Source organism: Cicer arietinum, chromosome 8 (genome assembly GCF_000331145.2).
Source record: "Cicer arietinum cultivar CDC Frontier isolate Library 1 chromosome 8, Cicar.CDCFrontier_v2.0, whole genome shotgun sequence".
Classification (NCBI taxonomy): domain Eukaryota; kingdom Viridiplantae; phylum Streptophyta; class Magnoliopsida; order Fabales; family Fabaceae; genus Cicer; species Cicer arietinum.
This window is the reverse complement of record NC_021167.2, coordinates 5,196,741-5,207,849: the sequence shown is the minus strand read 5'-3', so window position 1 is coordinate 5,207,849 and position 11,109 is coordinate 5,196,741. Positions and strand designations below refer to the sequence as shown.

Here is an 11,109-nt window from a genome sequence, read left to right as displayed (position 1 = left end):
AAAGAGAATGTCTCTAATACTCTTTAAAAATGATTAAATTTTATTTTCCATAAAATTGTCCTCCATACTTCTAAAAAAAAAAATAAATGTTGTCTAAAATTAAACATTAAGAAAACAAAAAATAACTTTTTTTTAAATATATATCCTTTTTTTTTCTTTCTAAATATATATTCCAAAGTGTAAAAGGTTAAAAGAAGAAACTTTCTAATATAACTGAGTTTTTAGCATATCAAGATGAGCGAAGGTAAATGCTCAATACAATTTGGTTTTTCTGAAAATGGAAAATCTACGCATTCATGCATTCAAGCGCAATGACGACGATCTAATTTTTATCAAGCGGAATATAAAAATACCGATTTTAATTTAATTTTATAATTTAAAATATTAAATTTAAATATAAAATATTTAATTTTAATGGAACGATTGTGAAGGTACTGAATGCGAGAACTTGCATGGGAGCTGGATCCCCTAGAATATAAGGGTCCAGTGGGCCAAGAGCCCACGGTAGCTACCCTGGTATCCAGACTACAAGTCGTTTGATCTATTTCCAAGTTCGTACAATAAACGACAGTCGTTTCAAGTATTTGAATTGCTCTCCACGCTACGACACAAATTTCTCTTCCATTTCCGTTAAACCCTAGCTGAGGGTTTAAGCTCGCGCCACATCGTAAACCACCAAACTTCTTCATGATCCATTTTCAAAGCGCATTATAGTTTCTAATTCCAAATCCATGGCCGCCGCTAGATTAACCTCATGCGTGGCCGTGACAGCTGCTGCGGTGGCTTCTATATCCACATCATCCGATCGTGCTTACGCCGAATCCTACTTTCGTTTCCCTTTTTTCTCTTCCTCACCTTCCGGTTCGCCGTCGTCGACGGACCCAGCATCTGACTCCAAGTCGGAGTCTCCGCCGCCGGAGGATTCTAAGAAGTCGGGGTTTGATCCTGAATCGTTAGAAAGAGGTGCAAAAGCTCTCCGTGAAATCAATAATTCTACCCACGCTAAAAAGGTTTTTTTTTTTATTTTGGTTCTGGAATTTTATCTGAATTTTTTCTTATAATCTAAAAAACGAATGAATAATTCGTGTTCTTTGCTTTGAGAAGGGTTATCATTATAGTTTGGTGATATATTTTAGTTGTCTTTCAGGTGTTTGATTTAATGCATAAACAGGAAAAAACTCGCCTTGCTGAGCTAGAAGCTGAAAAAGTTTATTATGAACTTATTCAGGCTCAAGGAGATATTGTAAGTGATCATTTATAAAATATTTTTTCTGAACTTTTATATCTAGTAGTTTTTATGCTGGTGTTGATAGGTGGCTCATTATATAATTGCTATATATTCTTGTATAGTTGCTTCTATTTTGCTTAAGATGTGCTTTACATTACATCGTCAAAAGTTTGTAAAAAAAACTGGGTATGTAATTACCAATTGCTACTAGCAATTTCAGTAAAGTGGGAAACTAGCTCAAATTAGAATTAGATACCTGGTATAGTCATGTTTAAACAACTGGCAATGAAGAGGCTAGTTCTCACTGACTACTTTGTAAACGTTTTATTTCCTTTTCAATTTTCATAATTTGAACTAAGCTATCTCTATATATCTATTTTAATTATTATCATGATTTTTTTCATCATCCCCCTCCCCCTAGGCCATAGGTGCAATAAATAACAAATTGACTATGATCAGATAGTATTGAAAGCTTACTTACTTCTTAAATCTCACTCTTGGTTTATTGTGCCGAATATATTTTTCGTTGCAGGACAGGCTGCGTAAAGTGATTGAAGAACAACGGAATCTAGAACAAGAGAAGGCCCAGAGGCAGGCTCAGGTGTTGCGATATGAAGATGAATTGGCAAGGAAAAGAATGCAGGTGGCTAAATAAATAACAATAGTACTCTTTCTATTGAATATATGTGAATTAAGGAAGTTCTTACATTTAATTTGTCTTAGAAACATTATTCTTCATTGGAAGAAGTCTTAATAGTTTTGATACTGTTGAATTTAGTTAGAAAATATATGCAAAATCACGCTGAACTTGATCTTATCATATGGTTTCTAAATTCTTTTTTCCTTTAGGCACTAGATGTTTTTTAATTATTTTTTCAGGTTTAGAAACATACAATACAACCTTCAATTTTGTTTTAGAAACATATGACTTGAGTTAATAATTTACTTGACCACTCCTGAAATTTATTTCCTTTCTTTTCTGGGTGTTCGAAACACCGTAATAGTAGGATTTATGATTTAAGTTTCATAGAGTAGTCTAATTGTGGGTAAATCTTATGATGATCAGCCCTATGTAAAGTAAACTGTTCCAAATTTTAAATTTTTTAGGACTGAAATATTTCACATAAAATAGTTGTCGTTATCCAAAGATTTCCATTCGCAGACAGTTCATGAAGATCAAAGGCGACATAATGTTGAGTTGGTCAAGATGCAAGAGGAATCTTCCGTAAGAAAGGAGCAGGCAAGACAGGCTACTGAAGAACAAATTCAATCTCAGAAGCGTCAGACTGAGAGAGAGAGAGCTGAAATTGAAAGAGAAACCATTAGAGTTAAGAAAATGGCAGAGGCTGAAGCCCGAGCCCATGAGGCAAAATTGACCGAGGATCATAACCGGAGAATGCTTATAGAACGAATGCAGGGTGAAAGAGATAAATGGCTTGCTGCAATTAACACAACTTTTAGTCATATTGAAGGTATGATAATTGATAAAAAATCCTTTGCAGATATATGTTTTCGTATTTGCAAATATGCCTATAACATATTAGGTGAGAATGTTAATAACTTATTGACCATTGCTATTGATAAATTTTGCCAAATAATATCCATACCAAAGAATTAACTATCATGTTGAACGATGTAAAACCAAAACTGACATGACACCAGTCACATCCTTCATTGTTTGTGTCTACATATCTATGGTATTTCTTCTGTAATTTTAACGCCGAGAAGTATCAACATGTGATCTTGAATATCATGTTTGTATAGGAAAAGTCTTGCATGTAATGTCAACTAAATTACTAAAATTGGTAATTCTCTGATCGTACATTAAATAAGATTTAATCAATACACCACAATTTTATAAGCTTGCTTTTATACAATCTTATATCATTTTTTTTAGAGGCAAATGTTAGTATATATGTTAGGAGGTGGGGGAAATGTTAATCACAACAGGATTTGTGGTAGCATGATATTATAGCTCTCATGCCATAACAATACATATTAGTTTTCAACTTTTGGGTTTTTTCATTTCCAAGGCGTGTGTTACATACTACAAAGTTCAAATGTTGTTGGCTTTCATTATTTGATCTCATCAATCAATTTATTAATTTTGTGCTTCTAACCTCAGTTTTGTATCAACTATTGTCACTAACAGTTGACAACGGCTTCATGACCTTTTATTTGGAAGTTATCCCAGATTACAAATTTATTTGGTATAATTGACGTCTCTCTAATTAATGCAGGTGGTCTAAGGGTCTTGTTGACCGATAGGGACAAATTGCTAATGACCGTTGGAGGAGCTACTGCATTAGCTGCAGGAGTATATACGACAAGGTACATTTTTTTTTTCTTCTCTTGGTTCATTTGTTTTTGAACTTAGTAACATCATTACCGAGTTTGAAAGTCTGTTGGCAGTAAATTTTATGTTTACCTTCTGCCAAACATGACTCTGGTTTTGTTAATATTCATACAATTATGTCCATGTACTATATCCATTACAAAAAAGTTGAATCCAGAATGCGTAAGCTAGATGAATATTAGCGGTTTTATGGCGCTGTTGAATACTAAGCAAATGTATTGGGACACATCTGTAACACTAACACCCATAACCTTCTATGGCCACTATAAATAGGGAATCAGGGAGTTTATGCGAGGAAAGAAGATACTAAGAGAACTTATTTTTATCTTATGCCATAGAAGTGGTTATAAGTTCTCTTAGCCACTGCTTAGTCATCCAACTCCCAGGCCCATTATCAGCTTTTTCATTTCCAGACCTAATGAAAAAGTTGAAAAATCAAAAGTACAATTAAAATCAAGGTCTTGCATGCTATGACACTTCCTCCTCCATTTTCAATCAATACACTATTTTATACTTTTGTTCTGATATATTTTTGTCATTATTAGTTCACCAATTGAAAATTCTATTATATAATCGTGAAAACAACCCAAGGAAATGAAGTAAACTTTTCATCCTTTTGTTGATTAGCCTGATGGTATAGTGTGAATTACCAAGTACTATTGATACAGTTGAAATTTTGGAGGCCTGAATTTTGTCTTATTTCAAGTACTCTTTGTCTGGATCCATATGCTTTGGGCTCACAGACATTTAAAAAATGCATCCAAAGACCTTTAAAGGAGGCATCCAGTTCCTAATTCACATCAGAATTTTTGTTTAGTAAATGGTATCTAAATATTTTTTTTACTTTTTATTGCCACAGAGAAGGTGCAAAAGTTACATGGGGCTATATTAATCGGATTTTGGGGCAGCCATCATTGATCCGGGAATCATCCATGGCAAAGTTTCCAGGAGCAAGGATCATGTCTCTAGCCAAAAATAAACTTTCAAATTATAGTACCTTGGCCAGGGCAGAAAAGCCTGCTGGGAGTCAAAATGGTCTTGGAAATGTTATCTTGCATCCATCATTGCAGAGAAGAATACAGCATCTAGCACGGGCAACATCAAATACTAAGGCCCATCAGGCACCATTTCGCAACATGCTTTTTTATGGGCCTCCTGGGACTGGTAAAACCATGGTTGCAAGGGAAATAGCGAGGAAATCGGTATGATAATTAGCTTTTCTATGCAAAGTGCTAATTTACATGTTTGATTTGCTAATACTTCTGTATGATCTCTTGAGTTTGTACTCAAAAGTTGGCATACGTTTCTGATTGTACTGTATGTGTTGTATGAACTAATGGATTAAACTTGATTATTATGATGATCAAATTCTGCTTTGTATCAATACTGCTGCCTACAAAAGGATTTGGTTTATCTTGTTATATTTTTCTTCTAATATAAGCCATGGACTTCATTAGATATTATTTTAGATGATGGCTACTCTAAAGTGAAGAAGTCACTTTAGAGGAGGTAGCAAGAAATTATTGCCATTGATAGGAAAATTAATGATTGAGATTGTTATCAACTTATCATATCTATATAGATAAACATAAACTAAAAACTACAAAGTTATTCCAATCTCAACCATTGAATTTCTAATCAATGACTATAACTTCTCGCATATGCAGAAATTGGGGTAAAACTTACCTTTAACTACCTTTGACTATTTCAATTTTCTGTGAAGGGTTTGGATTATGCAATGATGACTGGAGGAGATGTTGCACCTCTGGGCCCACAGGCTGTTACCAAAATTCATGAGATATTTGATTGGGCCAAGAAATCTAGAAGAGGCTTATTGCTTTTTATCGATGAGGCCGATGCTTTTCTGTGCGAGTAAGTTTATAGAACTAAAACAAAGTTTGAATACTATAATAACTATAAAATAAAATGTTGCAAAATTGCTCTGGATCAGGGCAACTCTAAAAATGTTTGGTCTATGTGGTTAATCTAAATGTGAGAAATGTAAATATCACATTATGGATGTCTGCATGGAATATCTTAATTTTTTTTTACCTCTTATGATTTAGATTGGATAAATTTTCGTTTTTAAAAGCCTGAAGTGGATTAACATAAATAGTGTGGTAAGTGAGAGATTAGAATAACTGTGAATCAGCAACAACTTTTCTGGATTTTTTACCCTGTTTCTGTAATCTTAAAGGATTACAAATTTACAATATTTTCTCCTTTTATTGTTGAAACAAATGGTGTGGTAAGTTGTATAATAATTATATCAATTTCTTGTTTTTGCAAAAGATTTAACGACTGTTTTAATTCAATGCAGGCGAAACAGCTCACACATGAGTGAAGCTCAACGAAGTGCTCTAAATGCATTGCTTTTCAGAACTGGTGATCAGTCTAGAGACATAGTACTTGTCCTTGCCACAAACAGACCGGGAGATCTTGATAGCGCAATTACTGATCGTATTGATGAAGTGATTGAATTCCCGCTTCCAGGAGAGGAGGAACGTCTTAAGTTATTGAACCTCTATTTGAACAAGTATCTATGTGATGAAACTAATGGATCCAAGGGTGGTTTATTTCTTAAGAAGCAGGCCCAGAAGATTACCATAAAAGATTTATCCGAAGATGTGCTAAGAGAGGCTGCCAAGAAAATAGAGGGATTTTCTGGCCGTGAGATTGCCAAACTCGTGGCCAGCATCCAAGCTGCTGTTTATGGGCGCCCCGACTGCACCTTGGATTCTCAGTTGTTTAAAGAAATTGTAGATTACAAGGTGGTGGAACATCATCAACGGATAAAACTGGCAGCTGAAGGCGTTCTCCCTGCCTGATCAAATGTAACCTGTTCCAGCTTGTTACTTCTGAATTCCCATTAACATCTGCTCTTGGAGTTTACTTCTGGATACCTTTGTTAATCTTGTTATTTGTGCCATCATTTGTGGCCCGAAGCGTATTCCTTTTAAAATTTCGCTGAGATGCATTTTGTGATCCAAATTTATAGCATATTTTAGCTATATTAATTGCTAGGAGTGAGAGGCTTTAATTACATGGAAGTAGCATTCCAGCAGAACCTGTTGCCTTCATGCTATATATGGAGCAAGAAGCCAGGTCCTGAGAGCGGAGAAGTCAATTATGAAATTAAATTTATAAAATATGCTCGAAATTGTAATTTAAATTTGCATTTTGTTTTTAATGAGTTTCGTTGAATTCCAATAATCTGTATGAATGGATATGCTGAATAATTCTTTATTTTTTGCTAGAATATATTTGTTATCTATATGGTCACTCTTCTTACATTTTAAACTACTACGCAATTATCTGTGTTCACTTAATATATGCATTAAATTAAATAATGTTTTTGTTTCATATTATATTGTTATTATTATTATTATTTTGTGAACAGAGCGTGTTATAAGGCAGGGCCATTTTTTCGACTGAATTCAGATAATTAATGAATACAAACATAGGTGCAGCTGCCTGTATGCTGAAAATGGTGTTCTCCATTATAGTTATATGTACTTGGTGTTTTCAAAATTGAACCTGATAGAATGGATGAAGCTTCAGGAGATAAAAATAGGATAATTGCCATGGATGAGAAATTGAGAATCTTTATCAATTTGATAGGAACAATCTTTTAAATTGCTTAAACCCGAGTAGTAAATAAAAACAAAAGTATATGAAAATATTGTTCTCATAAGATGTAAGGTTAATGTAGTAGAAAATGACTTTATGATAAGAAGGGTTAATTATGTTTAGTTTCTATAAAATCATTTTTAGGTATAGTCCCTACATAACTTTTGTTAAATTTTAGTCTTGATTTTACTTTTATGGAGATTATATATGAAGTCATTGAAGGACTACAACCATTCATTTTTCTTATAAAAAAATAAATATAAATTAAAATCATAAAATTCAGTTAGATTTTAAATTTAAAGTGTCTTAATCTTATAAAAACTAAAAATATAATTTAAAAGTTAACAAGAATGAGCGAATTAATTAGGATAATAAAATACGCTCTTACTGTTAACTAGAGACCATTAACTTTTACTTTCTTTGCATCTTATATGGATTTTATTTTATTCAATGAATGTTAAAAGGACATTTTGGAATTATTCAACACAAGAGGGGGTATATATGTAGATTAACCCCAGGTTTGAAAATTTGGCATGGGAGACTTGTTTATGTCCTGATTTAGCGAATTTCGAATAAAGAGAATTGTTGATGTTACAACACTGTCAAATTATGTCAACTAGATATATGTTCATATTTTTCTTTCTACACACTAATGTAGAGAAGGTGATTGACCACCTAAGTTGGTTTTACATGGATGTGTATATTCATTTCTAGTCTTTTTTCTTTTATTTTTTATTTTTTATTTTTTATATTTATTTTATTTTCTAAAATATAAAAATCAATGTTTCACTATAAAGGAGTTGAATTCAAGATATATATCGTTAATTATAACAGCTACATCATTTATATTAAAATTATTTTTAAAATCATTTTTTGTAAATAATTATAATGTAAAAAGAAATTAAAAAAAAAGTTATTTTCACAATTATTATAAATGTTAATTACATTTAATTAATTTTTTAAATTTCATATGAAATATAAGTGAAATTTATTGTCGCTTTTTAATATTAAATATACATTAAATGTTTTTAAAATAGATGAAATGTATATTATGAATAATAACATTAAAAAAAATATCACCACCATTTATTTTATATTAAAAAAAGAAAAAAGACTAGAAATGAACATACATGTAAACCAACTTAGGTGGTCAATCACTTTCTCTACATTAGTGTGTAGAAAGAAAAATATTCAATGTAAGTAAAATCTTATATAATAAAGGTTGATATTAGAAGTCAGAAGATAGGTACCCCTGATGATGGTTGAGGAAAACCCGTTTAAACAATCAAGATTGGTCGCGAAGCGGAGTATGCGGGTTCGTCCAAAAATAGTGTTTAACACGTGTCCTCTATTAACTCTCCATACATCGCCACGTTTATCCCGAAAGCACCACGTGGAGATATTCATGCTGCTCATAGTAACACCCTAACCGCATTTGCGCCATTCTTCATTTTTATTTTTATTTTATTTTACCCGATACTTGTTACCAAGAGTAAGGAAAATAGACACCAAAATGACAATGTGTAGCACGAAGGTTTTGTTGTTGGTATTATGGCTCGCAATGTGTGTGGGAACATGTAGATCTTGGGTTGAAGATGTTGCTGAAGAAGGGCCCAAAGAAAACACCGACTCTTTCTCTGATTGGACTCTACGTACATTTTCCCAGTAATGTTCTCTCTCTTATTATATTTCACTCATTTATTTAAGGAAATAGATGGATAGAATTAGAGTCATATAGATGAATAATATAAGTGTATATATATCATTGTTCTACTAGAGATATGACTAAATAATCAATCTAATTAACAAGTGCGACTAATATTATTTCTAATAAATTTTAATCTCAATTCTCATCCTAATATATAGACTTGAATAGCGTTCTAATTAATTTGTTTATTTTTTATTTTTTCAATTTTTTCAAAGCCAAAACACGTCAGAATATTTTTATATATGGACAGCACTTTTGCGTTTGATAATTTCGTGACATGATCGATCTCATCAGCCAAACCACGCATGCATGTTTGATGTATTTAATTAGCAACCGTGTACGAGTGTACCTTGACAAATTACAACACATTACAATGCCTGTTTCAATTTAAGTTACTTAAAAAAAAAGGTCAATATGTCCTCTTATTAAGAATACGTAGAAATTTTTTTATTGGAAAAAGAAATATTTGAACTTTCAAAATATAAAAATATAAGTTCTAACACAAAATTTATATATGACACGTGTTAGCATTTTTCAAAAAATAAATAAAAAAAGAAAATAGATTGAATTTTCTTTTTTCTTGTATTGTATTTCTTCTCAAGTTGTGATTGTTAATCCACTTATTTGTAGGGACGTGGATGTTAGATATAGTTAAATATAACTAGATATACTTTATAATTAAATTAAAGTATTTAGAAGTTATTAGTTACTTTAGGGACCCTAATTGGATCATAATACTTCTCAATGTCATTGCAAATTTAGCATTTTTTTAATTATTTTTCTATTTTCTTTGGCGCAACCATTTTTTCTCAACCGAATAATGGTTGAAAAGTATTAATATTATTTTTTACAAAGAAAAAAACTAAATTGTTATATAAATATAAATAATATATATAATAGATTGTTATTATTCAATTATTAAACAATATATATATATATTTGCTTTGTCCACTTATATCTAAGAATCTCCATTTCTAGTGCATATTAGGCCTAACCATAGATATTTGTTTGCAAATATTGTTCCAGAAATTTGGGGTTGGAAAATAATGACGCCACTGAAAACATCAAGTATAAAGCTGAAGATGCTGCTTCAAGGGCCACAGACACAATCAAATCTGCAGCATCAGGTACTTGTTCATTCTTTGCTACCACTCTTATATAATCTTGTAACCACTCCATTTTAAATTATTGTATTCAATTCAAGTAATAATACAATTTCTTTAATTTGTCTGTATAATACATATAGGAGCTTCTGAGTATGCTTCTCAAAAAGCTACAGATACTAAGGAAGCAATTTCCGGAGCCATGCAATATGGAAGTGAAAATGAAATCATTAAAATGCCAATTGATAAAGATACAGTGCAAGATACCTATGAAGATGCTAAGCAAAAACTTAACACAGCTTCAGATATGACATCAGAAAAATTCTATGATGCAATGGATAAAGCAAGCAATGTTTATGATGAAGCTAAGCATAGAATTAGTGAGATGGATTTAGGTAATATTGGTTATTATGATGAAGCTAAGGAGAGAGTTAAGATAGCTTCACAAAAAATGTATGATGTCAAAGACAAAGTAATAGATACAATGGATTGTGGAGGAGATAAAAGCAATGATGCAAAAGATAAGAATGGATATGGTAAAGATGAAGTGGAAGAAACTTTTGAGCAAGCTAAACGCCAAGTGGGTGAAGCTTATATGTCAGCGAGGAATTCCATGACTGAAGAAGCTAAAGCTAAATATGAGGCTGCTAAGGAGAAAGCTTCAGATGCCACAGGGAATCTTGGAGATAAGATGAGGAACACCCCATAACTATAATTAAGGTATTGTTAGAAACTTAAAGAACTTTTATATATGAGTCAAATCACTACCAATTGAATCTTTTTTAGTAAACTTTTTTTTTATTAGTTTTTAGCTCTTCTTCATGTTACTACTTATTTATATAGCTAGTGGCTACAAAGTTTTGTTGTGATACATGTTTTTGTATTTCTTTTTAAAAATATAGATATGACACTCCCCCATTATGTTATTGGGAATTTGTATTACTACACACCTAAACCCAATTGTATCTATAACATTTTGTTGTTAGTTTATATATTGAAACACAACAAGTGTCGTCACATAGTGACTTTTAAGGATGATAAATAACTTATTAAAATATCATTTAACAAATTAGGGTCTTTCCCT

The 11,109-nt window shown here is 31.9% G+C and overlaps 2 protein-coding genes across 3 annotated transcripts in view; both read left to right on the top strand.

Annotated features, from left to right (window-relative positions):
• The first annotated feature begins 580 nt into the window (after positions 1-580).
• LOC101504568 (uncharacterized) lies at positions 581-6,860 on the top strand. Its single transcript, XM_004511995.4, has 8 exons — positions 581-1,010; positions 1,148-1,243; positions 1,761-1,871; positions 2,391-2,700; positions 3,469-3,559; positions 4,444-4,786; positions 5,308-5,456; positions 5,905-6,860. The coding sequence occupies exons 1-8, from the start codon at positions 732-734 to the stop codon at positions 6,410-6,412; spliced, it is 1,887 nt and encodes a 628-aa protein (XP_004512052.1). The 5' UTR covers positions 581-731; the 3' UTR covers positions 6,413-6,860.
• Positions 6,861-8,661: 1,801 nt separating this feature from the next.
• The window catches only part of LOC101504231 (uncharacterized), a 7,378-nt gene continuing 4,930 nt past the window's right edge, over positions 8,662-11,109 (top strand). For both annotated transcript variants that reach the window (XM_027337488.2, XM_027337487.2), the window contains exons 1-3: positions 8,662-8,879; positions 9,949-10,049; positions 10,169-10,745. In XM_027337488.2, the coding sequence (XP_027193289.1) occupies positions 8,728-8,879; positions 9,949-10,049; positions 10,169-10,734 (819 nt within the window). In that variant the 5' untranslated portion in view covers positions 8,662-8,727 and the 3' untranslated portion in view covers positions 10,735-10,745. The remainder of the gene's footprint in view (positions 8,880-9,948; positions 10,050-10,168; positions 10,746-11,109) is intronic.